At 48.1% G+C, this 18164-nt stretch overlaps 1 protein-coding gene across 1 annotated transcript in view; it reads right to left on the bottom strand.

Annotated features, from left to right (window-relative positions):
• Inpp5a (inositol polyphosphate-5-phosphatase A) overlaps positions 1–18164 on the bottom strand; it is a 192059-nt gene that overhangs the window by 54479 nt on the left and 119416 nt on the right. The window contains exons 6-8 of the mRNA XM_038334393.1: positions 13176–13279; positions 5862–5914; positions 3259–3378 (exon numbers count right to left, since the gene is read on the bottom strand). Coding sequence (XP_038190321.1) covers positions 3259–3378; positions 5862–5914; positions 13176–13279 — 277 coding nt within the window. The remainder of the gene's footprint in view (positions 1–3258; positions 3379–5861; positions 5915–13175; positions 13280–18164) is intronic.

The following is an 18164-nucleotide window of genomic DNA, read 5'->3' as shown; positions in this document are numbered from 1 at the left end:
TGGCTGCGGATTCACTAGCCCAGGAAGACGACCCCATGAAGGAACGCACCATCACCACAGAGGAACCTGCCAGGAGGGAGGTTCCAGGGGCACCTACCCAAGACTATAGCGATCTCCTTGAGATGTAGACATGCCCCTGAGGTGAGACACTATTGGTCCAGTACTATTCTCAGGGTCTGGTCTTGATGGGGGCAGCATCAGTTACTTTTCCACTCCAGGAACTAGTGGGCAACATTATCATTGTACCTCCACACAAGCATGGCTGGGCAGGGCACACACCAGAGGTACTTGAAAGTGGGGCTGGTGAAGTACAGGGGTCAGGAAGAATGAGTTGAGGACACCAAAGGATGAAGGCCTCTGGGTTCATAGATTAGGTGGGGAAGACAGAAATGCACAGAAATTGGACACTTTGTTGGGGTCAATCACCTAAACCTATCTCCAATTGCCTGAGCTGTGTCCCATAGTGGGTGCTGAGCTCAGGCTCCATGCTTGGTACGGTACCTGCTCGGGCATCAGTCCCAGATGAACGGGTGTGGCTGCATACAGATTTTAAAGACAAGCCCTCAGACTGGGGAAACAATAGGAAAAATATCAGGCCAGTTTCCCACATTTGTGGTTCTTTTGCAGGGACCTGGATGATACCAGTAGCACCAGGGCCTCCGTTATACTGGAGAGGTCAACGAAGGAAAGGAACCAGTAGAAGGACCATAGGCTGACCTCTCTCACATGATGACATGGTCTCTAGAGGTCACTAGCCTTGTGCCTGTCTAATGGTGGCATGATGTGGGAGAGTCTTCTGTTTGTGTTGATTTCATTCGTTAATAAAGAAACTGCCTTGGCCCATTTATTAGGCCAGCCCTTAGGTGGGTGGAGTAGACAGAACAAGAAGGAGGAAGTGAGGTAGATGGCTCAGACAATTGCCCCGCCTCTGCTCTCTGGGACAGATGTGATGAAGCTCCGGCCCAAGATGGATATACACTAGAATCTTCCCGGTAAGGCAATACTTTGTGGTATTACACAGATTATTAGATATGGGTTAATCAAGATGTGAGTAAGAGGATGAAACTAATGGGCCAGGCAGTGTTTAAATGAATATAGTTTGTGTGTTGTTATTTCGGGGCATAAGCTAGCCAGGCGGCTGGGAGCCGGGCGGCGGGATGCAGCCTGCTGCTCCTCATTACAGTGGCACAGGGGTGAGACACTATCTCCTGACTCCTTGTGTAGAGCACCGCTTCAGATGCACATAATAATAATAATAATAATAATAATAATAATAATAATAATAATAATAAACTCATGGAATAAGCTTCTAATGTGCCACTGAAGAGAGAGATGGTAGGGTGCTCAGTGGTTCCAGTCCCACCCTACAGTGACACCATGGTCCAGAGTCCCAGCTTTGCCCCTTACATTAGGGGCACACTGATTATGGCACAGACATACATGTACAAATTTGGCCAGTACAAGCCCCACAAACATATGTGTGTATTCACATATATAAACATGCCCACACTCATCCACACACTGCATGCGTACACACACACACCCAGACACTGCACACACACACAGACACACACACACAAATTCTTTCAAGGCACAAGGAGGAGATAGGTCTTGTGCTCAAGGCTAACATAAGGACCTCCCTAGCAGCTATTCTTTGGGATGTCATCTGATGCCAGGGACCCTCAACACAGTTCCCTAGGCTGCTGGTCATGCTAGGGCAGAAATTTGCACACTCCCTAGGATCTCCCATCATGGGAGTCTACTAGCTCTGCCCTCAAGAATTTCATGGTGTGGGAACAACATGCTACATGTGACTCGAGATGGCTCCCTGGGAGCTCTGGGGACTGTTTTTCCTTCAGGAGCACACATCTTCTAAGAAGCCTGTATAGGTTCAGTAAATGCCCTGCATCCTGCCACTCTTTTCTTGCTGCCTGGGTCAGGACTTGGCTCATCACAACCAGTGTGTTATCTCTCAGGGACGCAGCAACCATCAATACGACTGTCCCAGGGACAGGTGGTGATTTGGGGATTGCAGAATCCTCTGCTCAGCAAAATGCCTGTACTCATAGATGGCTACTTCAGAGACCAGATAGGAAGTGCTCTGTAAAGGTGTGGGGGATGGAAAAGCATAAGGAGACCAGACGCAGGCTAGAGGAAGGCTAAGATCTGAGTGGAGGTCAGGATGGGATGAGGAAAGGAGAGTAAAGTCAAGCCAGATAGAATCCCATTTTCTCTCCTCTGAGCTCAATGTGTCGCCCTTGCTCTGGGGTGAGGACAGAGCCAGGCCTCCAGGAAACAGTGTGAGGCTCAGGAAGAACCAAGACCATCTGCCCTGGTCTGCAGGAAGTGGCTGGAGTAAACCAGAGTTGATCCTTCCCTATCACAAGGCAAGAGGATCAGTTTGAGGACCATAAGGAAAAGTCTAGAATCAAATGTGCTCCCCAGACTGGGCTTCAGAGAATGCCTATCTGTAAGTCAGATGGATACTGGTACCCAGGTCCAGGTTCATTCTATCAGTCAGGGTCACTGGTGTGGGACATCCTTCTGTATGTGTTGTTTTCTTGGGTTAATAAAACAACAACAACTACTACTACTACTTTGGCCTGTGACAGGGCAGAATAGAGCTAGGCGGGAAATCTAAACTGAATGATGGAAGAAGTAGGTAAAGTCAGAGAGAAGCCATGGAGCCCCGCCGGTAGCCTGCCCCAGCAGGCCACCCTCTTCTCTGGATGACAGCCTGACCCATCCAGGATCACACAGGATATCACAGACAGAGGAGCATGGGGGAGTCCCAGAAGAAGGTTGTGATCACTAAGGTCACCATCCCTTCCTCAGGGATCACCCTGTGTCCAGGAAGCACAACCAGGCCTGCTGGCAGGAAAAAGACAAAAGCAGGAAGAGGGCAGCACCAAGGCTGGGCAGCAGAGCTTCCTTGAGTTAACCAGGCAGAGCACCAGAGGTGCCCGTTCTCAAATCCACAACTAAACACAGCCATGGCAATTCTGAGGCGCCACGTCGTCATTGCATTCCCCTCCTCTTCAAGGCCCAGCTCTCTTCATTTTCCCGTAGAACACGGGAAAGTAATGTGCAGTCATTTGCTCGGGGGCTGCTCGGCCAGTGGATGGAGCTGGAGAATTTACATTCCTTATGGGCTGATATTCCAGAGGGCCACTCTCAAACAGGAAAACAGAAACCACCACAAAGTAGCCTCAGAGCAGCCTCAGCCATGCTCAAAGATGGCTAGGGGACAGCACCTACCTGTCGAGCACATAGCCCAGAGCCTTGTGCCTGACACCCGAGTACACCGAGGGACTTGTCTCCCAGGCCACTAAGTTGGATGCATCATGAAAAAGATGGATGTTCACCAAGTCGAAGGCACTGTAATGAACAAAGAAAGGGACGTTATGACCCTGAACAGATCTATGCCTCTCTGTATCCTACCCTCTTCCTCAGTTTAGGATCAAAGTACTGGGCACCCATCCTTAGTCACTCCAGAGTGAACTACAGCATTGTCTCCCCATGGCCAGAAGGCATGAGGCCTTTCAGTTAGATCTCCAATAAATCATCACTCTGGCCAAGTAAACTAGAGTAATAGTAAAATATTTCCTTTAAATAAGAAGATAGTATTATAGAACTTCCTGTAAGCTGTGGGCCCAGCTTCAAGGAGGAGGATGCTTCTCTCTGAGTGCTCCCAAGAGCAAACAAACCAATAGGGATGAACCACTGTTGGGGACCCTGTAAGATGGGGGTACGAAAACAGGCAGGAAAACTGTCTTTCCACTGTCTGAGCATGCAGCCTGGGACTTGATGAGGCCAGAGTGAAGTCTGCATCAGCCTTTTCCAGGACTGGTGAAGTCCCCAGGCATCTCCAGCTACCACGGACCATCTGCCTTACTAGGTAATGGTTTCACACCATCCCAAAGGTACATACTACCATGCTGCATCTTCTACAGGGCACTGGAACTGGACCTCACCATTTCTCTTCAGCTGCAAGGTGAAGGAGCACCCAATAACTCGGCCACTGGCTCCATGCCTAAATGTCCCTCCCATACTATACAGGGAGAAGTTGGTCCCTGAGAATGAGGACAAAGGGCAGCATGGGTAGCCAGCCACCTCCTGGATTGGGTCATTAGCGCTATCTTAGGAACCCTTTGGCTCCTCTCCCCCATGTTCATTCTGGACATTGCCCTGACCAGCTCTAGGGGCCAGTATAGTATAGTATAGTATAGTATAGTATAGTATAGTATAGTATAGTATAGTATAGGGGCTCAACTATAGAAACCAGGGGTTAGTCAAATGTTTCAGGAGCTGAGAACTGAGCCACGCGTCTGTGGTTCTCAGGTGGACATTACTATGGAGAATGCTCATCCAAAGGAAGAATACACTGGGACAAGTAAGTGAAGCTAGGGACTCTTTTGTCTGTGCCCAATAACCTCAGGCTGTCTTTCAGAGCTTAACTTTGTGGCCTGGGACCTAATGGGAGGCCTTCCTACCAGTTCAACTGTGCAGTGGACTCTCTCACACACAGGTCACACTTGAGGATGGATAAGAGGTCTTCTGGCTTTCATTTGTACACCTTACAGGGAACAGGAAACAACTCTGTGCCGTGTGGCATCACCCACCAATCAAAAGAGGTGTTATCAGGCAGTTTGAGCAGCAGGCCCTGCTCTAAGTGAGTAGAGTCTTTGATAACATGTTTGCAACACATACAAAAGAAGGGTAAAAATCAATGTCAAAACTTTGAAGTGGAGGAGTACTACTCAGTGGTGAAAAACGACATCTTGAAATTAGTAGGGAAACAGATGGAACTAGAAAAAAACATCCTGAGTGAGGTAACCCAGACCCAGAAAGACAAACACAGTATGAATTCACTCATAAGTGGATATTAGACATAAAGCAAAGGATAACTAGTCTATAGTCCATGGCCCTGGAGAAGCTAGGGAACAAGGAGAACCCTAAGAGAGACATATATGGATCCCCTGAGAAGAGGAAATAGACAAGCTCTCCTGAGAAAACTGGGAGATTGGGGCGGGGGCGGAGGGTGGGCGTGTAGGGGAGGGAAGAGGAGAACATGGGGAATGGGATGCCCAAGATGGGGGAAGGATAGAGAGGGAGGGCAAGGAGAGAGCTATCTTAATTGAGGGAGCCATTATGGGACTGGCAAGAAACCTGGCACTAGGGAAATTCCCAGGAATTCACATGGATGACCCCAGCTAAGACCCTAAGCAATAGTGAGAGGGTGCCTGAACTGGCCTTCCCCTGAAATCAATCAGATTGATGACGACCCTAATTGTCATCATAGAACGTTCATCTAGTAACTGATGGAAGCAGTTGAAGAGATCCACAGCTAAGCATTGGGCTTAGCTTCCAGAGTCCAGCTGAAGAGAGAGGCAGGCGTGATAATATGAGCAAAGGGTCAAGACCATAATGGGAATACCCAGAGAAACAGCTGACCTGAGCTAATGGGAGCTCACTGACTCTGGACTGACAGCAGGGAAAGCTGCATAGGACCAAACTATGCCTTCTGAATGTGAGTGACATGTGTGTGACTGAGGTAGTCTGTGGGGCCACTGGCAGTGGAACCAGGATTTATCCCTAGTGTTTGAACTGGCTTTCTGGTGCCCATTCTCTATGGAGGAATACCTTGCTCAGCCTAGATCCAGTGGGAGGAACTTGGTCCTGCCTCAAAGTGATGTGCCAGACTTTGTTGACTCCCCATGGAAAGCCTTACCCTCTCTGAGTAGTGGATGGACGATCAGGGGAGCGGAAGAAGGGAGAAAGTGGGAACTGGGATTGGTATGTTAAAAAGAAAAAAGAAAAATTATGGAGTAAAGACAGTAATCAGATGCCATGGAACATACCAATCAGCAATGCACCACCGCGTCCTGATGAAGCCTTTTCTTGACCATTTGCACTGAAAAGTAAAGGTTACAACGTCAGCAACAGAGAAATGGGAAGTCCCAGGGTTCATCTGTGCTCACGGCACAGATAAGAAGCATCCCATCCTTTGCTTGCTTGTTTGTTTTGGGGACAATGCCTTGCTACACAATCTAGGCTGGCCTCAAACTCATGATCTACTAGCTCTAAGGGTCACTCCTAGCAGTTATATAGCGTGCAGTGTTCATCCACATGTGGGGCAGCTACTAGGCAGGGCTGGAGCTGTGGTCTGAATGGCCCCTAAATCCTGATCTTGTCAGCTGACCTCTGATTTGATGGGGCTGAGAGGCAGGGGCCTCTGAAAGGTGATCCTGTCACCAGGGCTGGGCCTTCTTGCAAAGGGGCTTGATGAAGGGGACCTTTTCATCCCTTGCCTGCTTTCTGCCGCAAGGGAACATGTATTTGGGTTTGTGGCGGGCAAGTAGCCAGGTCCTCTTTGGAAGAGGATGCAGCCCTCACCAGATGTTCTGCGAGCTTCTGGATTCTGCACTTGCTGGGATCCAAAACTGTGGGAAAGAACTTTCTGTGGTTGACAAACTACCTAGTGCTCAAGCTAGAACTACTAACTGAAGGCTGGACTAAAGAAAGGATGTGGTCACTTTTGCCCCGTGCTTTCTCCCTCCAAACAAACAACCACTATTCAGTGCTGTGGGAACTCCTTCAGCCAATAGCCTTTAAGATACCAACCCACGTGGGCGTGGTCTCTTATACTATAAATGCAGCCTTAAAGCTTGCATGTGCTCCACTGCTGGATTCAGTCCCCGTTCCCCGCCATGCAGAGGACTGTGATCTGTAAGTCTATCCCTGAATAAAGGACCCTCTATTGTACTCAATTCTGAGCTACTGTGGGATTACTTTATAACATCCATCTTCAATTCAGAGTTTGGGAAGCCCCTGCTTGGTTCTGAAATGATGAAAAAATAGAAAAAGCAGAGAAAGTCATGGGAAGGGGAGGGAAAAAGAGCAGGGAAGAACCTGGACTCGCTCTTGACTCTAGTCTCAGACACACCGCACATACTGCTGGGCCTCCCGAGCGAGCTTCCAGTCCCAGTGTTGCTGCAGCACTGCTACCAACACTGCCCACGTGCACACAAGGCACATGAGGCCGTCTGCTGAAATTAGACCTGCCTGTGGGACAATGGCCTTACCAGCACTCAATGTATATGAATGAAAGAACTGAACTTTAAGTTCTACTTTACTTTTAATTTACACACCTCTACAGAAGAAAGCCACCTCATGGCCTCTCAGTGTTGGGAACAGAATCCCTGTGGGCAGAGAGGAGGTCCTCCCGCACCCCAGGTCAAACGGGAGGCGGGAGCAAGTGTCTCATCTCCCTAGGGAGAGTGCCTGGTACTCTGTCCTGGGGACAGAGGAGAACGGATGAGTCTGGAGAAGCTCGGGTACTTTGTGGCTGGCAGAGGGCCAGGGAAGAGGGCATCTCCTCCATGGTGCCCAGGAGGGCAGGGTATAAGTGACCACAAGGGAATTAATTAATTTCTAAGACATTATCTGCCTTAAGAGGGATGCAAAGAGGGCTAGAGAGATGGCTCATTGGTTAGGAGTACTTGTACTCTTGTAGAGGACCCACCCAAGTTTGGTTCCAAGCACACACATGGTGGTTCACAACCATTTCTAACTCCAGTTCCCAGGGGTTCAGCATTCTCTTCTGACCTCCTTGGGCACCAGGCACATTCATGGTGCACATACATACATGCAGACAAAATATTCATACACAGAAAATAAGAATAAAAGAAAACAAAATGAGGATCCAGAGATGTAGGATAGGGCAGTTTTGTCTTCAGTCTCTTACTGCTCTACATAACAGAAATAGCTCAGTTTAACTCCATGACACTTGAACCACATCCTGTAAATCATTCTATTAAATCCCCTTGATAGATAGATAGATGGATAGATGAATAGATGGATAGATGGATAGATAAGATAGATAAGATATACAGAGATTCATTTTATAAGTTATGTTCCTCTAAAGAACCCTGACTAATAGTCAGCATCATAACTAATATAGAATCTACACTGGATGTCCTTATGGTACAAAGAGACCTGGCCACCTCTCCCAAGCTCAGGTATCACTCTGTGTGGTCCTACACTCACCACGTTCTCAGCACCTTGGGAGTTCATGCTTGCAGAACAGCATGGGTTCCTCTTCATCCAAGGCCAGGCCTACACTTGTCTTAAGGTCCAGTATGCACAGGCTCTCAACATATAAAGCTGGACATAACACAGGGCAGTGTGCTCCACTGGGAGGGTCAGCCATCCTGGGGTCACCCGTCCCTTCCTAAAGGTTCCCCCAGAGAAGCGGCACGCCCAGTTCTCCTGCACTTATTTCCAAGCTCACACCTGTAGTCATACTTCCAAGCTCTGACCCCAAATTGAATACCTGCACTTTGCCTACAATTATATAGCGGGCAACAGCTTCACTGCCACAGCAAATGAAAGGCATTTATGAATTTCAGAACCAGAAATAATTTTCTCCTTAGTTTTCAAACTTGTGTAAGTTAAGGTACACATGTACATTTGTGTATTTTGAATACACACATGCATATTGTTGTAAAAATTAAATTTGCATAACAGGGCACTGACTTCAACATCAAATTACTAATTGAATACACAACAAAAAGTGTACTTTTTCTGTAACAGATATTGGTAATAACTGCAATTAGGATTCTAACTAGATGTGAGACTTTCCATGAGTTATAGGTGAATCTTACAAAATATACAGTTAATATTTGTAAAACCCGACAGTTTGGTAAAATATTTACAGAACATCTTGCCTCTGAGGCCCACTCATCACTACAACTATAATCACTCAGACTTCACTGTCAACACTGTGACAGAATGGCACCCAAAGTGCCACCCAAAGCACTCTGACACGCCCACAGTGTTTGGCCTTGGCTTTGTCTATGTTCTGGGTCTGAGCGGAGATGCATCTCTCTCCTCCCAAGGGCCAGTGGGCTCTACTGAGCTTCAAAAGACAGCCCTCCTTCAGCATCCCACACTCCCTTCAGTGACCTGACAGAGAGTCCACTCCCTTCATGACCTGAAAGGAGGTCTGCAGAGCAAAGCTCTCCCTTCAGCCAGAAAGAAATGAGCCCCAAACTTCCTCAGACTGCCAGCAACCAGAAGGAAACAGAACTGGATCCACTTCCTTGCTTCTGGACCAAGGTTTTATCTTTCTGACAACTCATCTCCCTTTTGTGGTCAAGGATGAGCACTTGGGTAGTTGCTCCATGGGACTAGCCCACAGGGGTACACCCCATCCCCATCAGTGACCATGGGCTGCCTTTTTGACAAGGAGACTCCTTAGTAGGGCCTCCCTGAGACCTTCTATGTACAGTATACACAAATACATGCAAAGAAACTAACCATGCACATGTAAACACAAACACACACCTACTTATGACTATGTTTGGTATGGAGGGTGGGGAAGGACCACACAGACAGGCATAGAGGCAGGAACCCAGGCTATAGTAAAGGCCTTGGAAGGCCTAGAAATTCCCAGCTACAAAGTCGTCCCCTGGCCACTGCAGATGGGAGCAGTGTGCAGAGGGTAGGTGGGGCTTGACTTTGATGGGCCACTTCCAGGAGACCATGTTCTGGGACTTTCCTCCCACTGCTAACCTTCTGAAAGTTTCCCTTATGAACTCCTCTGAGCCAACGGCAAGGTTCTCATGTCTCTGGGGTGATGGTACTCACATGGCTTCTCCTCTCTTAGAGGGACCATGGTCACAGAAATGGAACCCACACAGGCCTAGGAGGAGGACACAGCGCTCACCTCGTGCGGCCTCTGCTCAGTTCCCTGTTAATGGGGTTCCTTGAGCCGGCAGATGGATTGCGAATCCAGGCAGCTTCATCTACTGAGAGAGCATCAATCGCAGCGGAGAACAGAGGGGCTGCAGGAGGTTATCACCACACGGCCCCACTGAGGAAGGCCTGCTTGGAGCATTAGTGGAATTAATTCATCTTTCATGGGCACATGCAGCAGGGCCTGTGATCTATGGTAACAACCAATTTCTCACCACGGCCAAGAGGAAAAAAATGACTCGGTCCGATCGACTACACAAATCTGCTTTTTAAAAATGGCCTCGCGTTATCTGGAGTGTTGCTCCCAGAGGCGTCATTTGAAATTCATACTGAGCCAGAAGCACCCATAAATCAGCAGAGAAAGTTTTGTTAGTTTTAGAAGCAGAGGGCCGTCATTATTTGGAATTGCATTATGCCTCCATCACAGTAATTACATTTAGATTATCCTTAAGTGATGGCAATAAAAGAAAGAGAGATCAGTCTTCAACTAATTTTCTCCCCTAAATGTGCTGGGTGCAGTGACGGCCTGGCATAAGGCATGAAGGGGCAAGCCCAGGAGGGGATACCGAGGGTCTAAATAGAGCTGCTGCTGGTGATTTCTGCACTGGAGCCCCAGGCCCCACCCTGTGGAACACAACGTGCTCTGTGAGCTTCTGTGCGTTAAGAAGCACCACGGAACTGACAGAAGGTGTTGGAGTTTGTGGCTTTCAGACGAGGCTTTGTCTCTGCTCATTGCTGTGGTGAAAGGACGTGTGAGAGCGCGCTGCACAGACAGACTTAAGGGTGCACTCCCCAGCTGAACACGCATGCTCCCTGCAGGCCCAGGAGCCAGCCACCATGGGGGTCTGAGAACCAGCTGACAATCGTGGACAGCAACTTGTTCTAAGTGAAGATAGGGGTCCACCTAAACACATTCTGTAGCCTTCCCAAGATGAGAGTTCATCCTTCAAAGATATCCTAGGGATGCTGCTGCACCCTTAAATCCCACCATTCATGAGGCAGTCAGATCTCTGCGAAGCCAGACAAGACTACACGATGAAACCCTGACTCAACAAAACAACAGGGATGCATCCTTTTCTCTGCCTGCAGACAACGTGAATGAGGCCCTGACCAGCGGTCTGCTAAGTACAGGAAGGGATGGACCCAGGCAGTGGTCACTTTCCTATGGGAAGGAGTCAGCCTCTCATACTCTGTCCTGATGCAGGTTCCACTTTGTCAGTGCTATGAAGGGACAGAGAATTGGCCTTAAGAGCAAAGGGTATCCTCCCTATATGGGTGGTAGGGCATAGCCAAGCCCCTAGATTTCACAGACTTTGATTCCTGAGGCCACCAGGTTCAGTGAAGCAAGAGAACCATTAGTCAGAGAAGCCCCGAGGCTGCAGGCAGGAACAAGGAGGCCCTTGGAAGAATTCTACAAGCAAGGGCTGAGGCTGCTGGGGACCAGAGGCACATCTCTGCAAGAGCCTTTCATTTGGCATCTACAGCCCCAGCCTTTTCCCTACTCCTGCCCACTCAGGATACACTTTGCTGTGACACACATCTTGAGCCTCTAGTACGGTAGATGAAGCTGTGATGGGATTCCAGCTCTGGAATATAAGGAGTGATGTGAGAAAAGGGCAGCAGGGAGGCCACACACGGCTGTGAGGGATGGTGGCTACACGCTGGTTCTTGTGGAGGACACCACATATCTGCTGGTATGTGCAGAGGTACGGGAGACGCACAGTGCAGCTGCATCCCCAAGAATTAAAACACAGAGCACAGTGCAGGGCTGATCAGAAACTAGGCACACTTGGGGCTTTTAGAGAGAGGGCAGACACCGTCCTCAGGAGAACCTACTAGGGAGTACAGGGTAAGGGCCTCAGTAACAGTCACACACAATACACAGGGAGTGTGTATGGGCACAGCTTCACTCTAGTTGGATGGGGCCCACATGTCTGTCTATTTGCCACACTTCTCAGTATGTGAGACAGTTTAAAGAAGTATTTAAAGGGGGAAAAAGAGATGTATGGTGTGGGGAGGGGATGATCTCAAATACTGCCTCCCCAGGGAACTGGAGCATACACCACAGCTTGTGCCTATGCTCAGCACTACCTTTCAGTGAACGCCACCTGCCCACAAGGGAACACCTCAAAGCCAGAGCCCCAGCACCCATCATTTCTACGAGAGCTCCTCAAGCCCTGGCCATTCTGAATGAGAGATGACATAGTGAGAGAGATCCCAGAGACTTCTGGGTAAAGAAATCCAAAATCAGCAGTAACTAGACTCTAAAGCTGGCATTTTGGGTTCATGGCTTTTTCATGGGAACAACATCCATGGAGTCCTTCCGTGTTTATCAGTAACATTCAGATTCAGGTGTCATTATATACAGACACAGAAGATTGAAATCTTCGCTCCCACCATCCTTCACTCTCAGGATGCCTGAAGCAGAAGGGCCAAGAAACTGAGCCAGGGTAGACTTGAGCCAGCAGAGGACAAGAGACTGGGAACATCTCTGGCCTAGGGACAATGGATGAGGAAGCCAAGCCACAAGCTGACAAGAGGCGGCCATGATCCTTTCAGGCAGGACACAATTACAATGCAAGTTAATAAATTTGTGTGTGGCCTTGCTAAAATCCAGATCTGAGCAAGTGTACTACTACACAGTGCAACCATCTCATAAGAGAGAACCACAGAGCAGTCCTCAAGACTGGTCAGAGCGCCTCCAACATCATGACGAAGGTGACATGTATGAACAGCCAGCATCATCAGGGGCCAATTCTCAGTTCTTCCCACCTCGGCACCTAAAAACCTTCCAGCCAGGGCATCCAACATCTACCGAACTTTAACAGACAATTCAGGGCAGGGTATCAAGATGAAGCCTGAAGGAAGCTACTCATATCTGAGTAGAGAGGCAGAAAGCAGCTTTTGGCTTTTTAATTTCTAAACTCTATCAAGCAGGTACAACTGCTAGCATGTATCATGTACCAATTCTGTGTTAGCTTCTGTGACTTCACTGACTGAGGCAAACCAGAGTTTCCCCTGGGTCTTAGCTCTCACTCCAGCAACCCCCAGGAAGGTGAAGGTGTACCATGTGCATAATTCCTGCACAGTATGGCATATATGATACAGAACACAGTGACTCCCAGTCGCAGTATCAGCCCAAGGAAGAATGAAGACATTTTCCTTGCCTTTGGGGAGTGGTTCTCATGCCCACAAGTGATGATGCTCTAAGTTTAGTAACAACAAAACCTGAGCTCTTAGGTTCACTGTGCCCTATCCAGGGCAGCCCAGATCACCCCCAAACTCCAAGAAAAACAGTCCCACAGTGTGACAGTGCTGTGACTGCTGACAGTGGACGACAGTCCGACCTACAACACTTCTAACTCACTCATTCTGATAATCAGTGTGCTGATGAGGAGACACCAGTCCTCACACACCTCGGGAAAGTAGTCCTGTGGGAACTTCTCCTTCTCCAGCATGGGCGTGCTCTCCAAAGTGTCTGAATAGATCTCTTTGCCAGTGACTTTTTTATACTTCTTAGCTGGAAAAGATAGAAAGATACATGAATTAAGGATTCCGTCACTATACCCTACTGACCAGCCACATGTACTGGGGATGCCATGCCCTACCACAGCAGCCCCTGGGTCAGAGGGATGCCTCCAAGCAGGCAAGGGGCCAACGGCTGCTCCAGAGGCGCCTGTGGCTCATAAATTCTTGTTCCATGACCTGGAACCTGACACTCTACTTCATTATCCCCTAAGAGCTCCCAGCCTGCAGATTTACAGGGGCTAATTGGCACCCTCTTTGAAAGCCGTGAATATATTTAAGAGGGCTGTGGAATTACCATTCACTCAGACCTTCACATGAATTTATTTAATAACATCGATTTCCTCTTCACACACGAATGACATTACTCATATTCCAGGGAACAATTTTTACATGAGATATAGACAGGGACACAGGGCAGGTACTCTTCAGGCTTGCCTTGCTAGCTGCCATCCTACCCTTCCTGGATTGACAGCACTGTGACTGGCCCTGGTTTGAGTCCTTCCACAGGCAGGCCTGAGAGAGGTCCTTTCTATGGACAAGTGTTCCACATTCAGTGGTACATGATAAGCATGAGAATGTATTTCTCATAGCCCTTACAGGCAGGGCAAGAGAACTGCTGGCCTCAGCAAGGTGCCAGAAGGGTCAGGAAACATTTGGTTCCCAAGATCAGAACGTAGCCCAGACAGTCTTGTACCCTGGTTACCAGTCACAACACCCCAAGATCCCTGAGCTAAGAATAGAAAGTTCTTGAGTTGTCAAGCAGGTTCTTAGAGACTAGCCTTGGACCAGCGGCTGCCAGGATTTTAGGGATGTTTTCACATTCTAGGAGGACTTTCCCACTCTGGAGTATTTAATGCCCTTTCCTCAGACCCACGAAGCTAAAATGTTCTTGTCATCACATCCATCCCTTGGTGGCCCTGTGCTCTTGAGATGAAAAAATAATGGCAGGGACCCACTCAGACAGGGAAGCAGTGGACAAGGGGAAAGAACACACACGTTGCTTTCAAACACTCAGTCATATGGCTATTCTTGTGGATCAGCCAAACAGTAAGAACAGCCAGCTACACAGTCAGGAAATGTCACACACCAGTGAGAGAACACACCACTTGAAAGCGTGGCTCACTCTGGGCTCCTCAGCAATTATGGCCGCACTGCGACACCTCTCCTAGCAGCCCATGTCTCCGGTGAAGACATACACCAAGGACGAACACCTCATGAGTACAGCAGGGGCTGTGCTCCACGGCTGAGGGCAAGCGGGTCTACATGTAAACACAGGTGAAGGAATGGCAGGGCCTGCGGGAAGCCACTGAGCTTAGAAGGAATCCAGCGAGCATCTTGTTCCCTGGGGATAAGGAAGACATGGGATGGAAGGGCACATCCAAAAAATTTCATTTTCAGAGGCAGTAGAGACTGCACATATACCTGTTCCACACATCTGCATAGAGTGTGCTACCCACTGAAGTCCAGTGTACTTCAGGCTTTGTTTTTCATGCTGCAGTGCTATGGGTTTTGACAAAAGCACACAACTGTCATGTACCATATGACACCAATTTTTCTGTCCAAAATGTCTTCTGTGCCCAGACATATCACATCACTCCACCTGGCCACATTCTCTACATCTCTAGAGTTCCTCCATCTCCAGACAGTCACAGCTGGGATCCTGCAGTGTAGAGCCATCAGACCAGCATCTCCCACCTGCTCACGTCTCTCGGTGGCTAGCCAGCATCCCTCTGTAATGACACTCTCTGTTCATTTTTCCAGGGGTGTTGCAGCTGATTTTCTTGTCCAGTAGAGGATGGTCATCTCTATTCCTAGGTTGCTGAGAACATTTGCTGGATTCTGCCATACACTTTTTCTGCATCTACTGACCCAGCCGTGAGGTTTTCTGTCTTTAACAGATGGTGTGAACAATTTTATTGGCTGATTTTAGAATGTGATGTCAATTGCATGACTAGAGTAAATTCCAACTGTTCATAGTGCATAATCCTCCTTACACACTGCTAACATCTTCCTGAGAACTCTTGCATTTTGTTTTCATGAAGCAGTCTGTCAATCTCCCTCTTTCCAATGTCTCCGTCTGGTTTGGGGATTCAAGCAGTGCTAGCATGCAGGACAAGCCATGAGATGCTCCTTGGCTTGTACCTGGGAACTTCGTAGAGAATGCTGTGGCTTCCTCAGCAGCTCCCCAGTGTACCTGCTGAGCCTGGCGCTGTTTTTCAGGTTTACCTCTGACTTAGCTTCACTCACAGGTATAGGTATTTTCAACTGCAAAGCCCTTGCACAAATGTTCAGCCTGTGCTGTTCCTGCAGTTGCTCCGCCATATTATTAAACTCATAGGCACAGACTTGTTATAAAATTGTTGTTCCCCTGGTATCAGTGGTGGTCCCTTACTCATTTCTGTTATCAAGACTTTGTATCTTCCTTCTTTTTTGTTCTTGGTTCATGGGGCTAACGGTGTATCAATTTGATAGATCTTTTCTAAGAACCAATTTTCTCTGATTTCCTATACTTCTTTTTTTCTGTTTATTGTGGGTTTCACTTTCTACTTTCCTGCACCTCAGTCCTGGGCATCTTAACCACCTTCACTTTAAATCCCCAGCACAGCTGTTCCAGATCTCTGTCATACTTGAGTCTGTGCCAGAGAACTGGTTCATCTCCTTAACCTGACTTTTAAGTCTTTAGCGTGTTGCTGAGGACAGAACATGAGCCACTGGGTTAAAGAAGCAGACAGATGTGCCGGGCTGGGGCCACGTCCCTGGCTGCTATGTGTCAGACACTCCATCTTCCTTTTCCCATCCTTGTGCTTGCCTCTGCTGCCTGAGGATTTCCAGGGAGACATCTCACAGACTAAGAACGCGCCTGTCTTCCACTACACCTGCCCCAGGCTGTGATCTTCCCACTGATTGGCAGCCCTGCATCTCACAAGAAGTAGGCTAGAAGCTGGGTTGACTATCTCAATTTCTTGGCCAGATGGGTTCTAATGAGAGTCTAGTCATCTGGAGACTTGGTTTCCTTGACAGCAGTCTCTGTGAAGCAGAATACAGTACCTGACCTTGCCTGTGAGATCTCTGTGGGACTCCTAGAAGAAAAACTCAAACACATGGATCCTGAAAGCCTTCCTCCTCAAGCGCAGCCTCCTGGACCCAGTCAAATCCTGTTGCATGTACACACCCAGAGGTGTGCCTGCTCCTGGCAACCATGCCCCTGTAACTACCTGGGGGGGGGGGGATGAGTTTGCCCTATTACCTTATTTCCTGTTGGATACAAAAAAAAAAGCTGTTCTGCTTGCATCTGCGAGAATGGAAACCACATCTTCCAAACAATATATACTGGACCAGAAATTAGAAGTCCCCTCTATCTTTCTCTGCTGCACTTTTAGAGACTCCTTAAATTCCCAATTAGGTTCTTACTTTTACAAATCAGATTACTAATTCTTAAATCTATCAAGATTCCTTGCTGTGACTCCCGTCAATCAGGAGAGTGAGTACTGTGTGCCCATGCCAGCCTGAGATGACCAGGTGGGCTCTATCAGTGCCAGCAGCCACTAGATGTTTGCAGCATTGACTCTCATTCCAGAAAGCATGCTAAGCACATGCCTACAATGGCACTGCTTCAGTGGCAATGGGAGGTTTTGCAGGATGAACTGTGCATTTGCAAGGCACAATATGACTAACTTCATTTAGTAGTAAAATATGTATGCAAATGGTTTCTTATGAAAACTGTTCTATGGATTCAGAACCTCTTGAGTTTGGTGTTCTTTTGTATGGGTGTGTGTGGGGGGGGGGTGTCAAGACAGACGTTCTCAGCTGTCCAGGAACTTACTTTGTTGATTAGGTTGACCTCAATCTCAGAGGTCTGCCTACCTCTGCCTCCCGAGAACTGGGATTTAAAGGCCTGTGCGCCACCACCACTCAGATGTTCATGTTTAAGAGGCTATTCTGTGTCTTACCCTAGCATTGCAGAAAAATGCCCATATCTGAATGTTACTGCTGGAGACATGCTCTGGTACCTGATGCTTATGGAGTCCCAGAAAAGCAGCTCTGGTCACCTCATCCTGGCCACATGCTTGTTGAAAACCACAAGTATGTACTGAAGCTGCAGAAGCAGTGACAAGCACTCTGTTGGCAGGAATCCTGCTCATCATAAGGTTGGACAGGCCACTAAAGCAATTCAGAAAAGACAGCTCCTCCGTCTCCTAGGGGGACTCTCTCTGGGTGAACATCAACAGTGAACCTGAACCAGCTGATGAAGGTGGTCACTGGTTACACATACCTGATAAAAAGTAACCTAAAAGAGGATTATTTTGGCTCAGGGTTTGAGAATACACGCCATCATGGCAGAAAGTCTTAGCAGGGGTGTTGGCAGAGGTGGCTTGAGGCTCTAATGGCAAGAACTTGTTCACATTTGGAGATCAAAAAGCAGAAGTGGGCTATATCTCAATGCTAGACTGTAGTGACCCTGCACCCTCTAGAGAGGCCCCACCGTTTTAAGACTCCACAACTACCAACACAAAATAGAATCACCAGGTGGGAACCAAACACTTAAATGTGTGAGAACATTTTATATAACAGCTACTTTTATAATCATCATGAACTTAGTGACATGATCTGCCCCAGACTGGCATTGAATTCAAGAAAGTTCATATACAACAGAAGTGATAGAAAGGAACAGGCAGTTGGGGCCCTGATGAAATCCCTTTAGGGGAGCAAGTGCTCCCAGAGTCCAGATAAGGGAACTGCAGAAAGGGCCATCTCAGCAGTGACACTCAGGCAAACAGCGCAGGACCAGCACCAGTCACTAAATGACAATCAGCATTTTTCACAGCCACAAATATAGCCACTCTGTTTCTGAAATATGCAACTCTTCTATTCCATTT

The sequence above is a fragment of the Arvicola amphibius genome, chromosome 1 (genome assembly GCF_903992535.2).
Source record: "Arvicola amphibius chromosome 1, mArvAmp1.2, whole genome shotgun sequence".
NCBI classification, from domain to species: domain Eukaryota; kingdom Metazoa; phylum Chordata; class Mammalia; order Rodentia; family Cricetidae; genus Arvicola; species Arvicola amphibius.
This window is presented reverse-complemented; position numbering and strand designations above follow the sequence as displayed.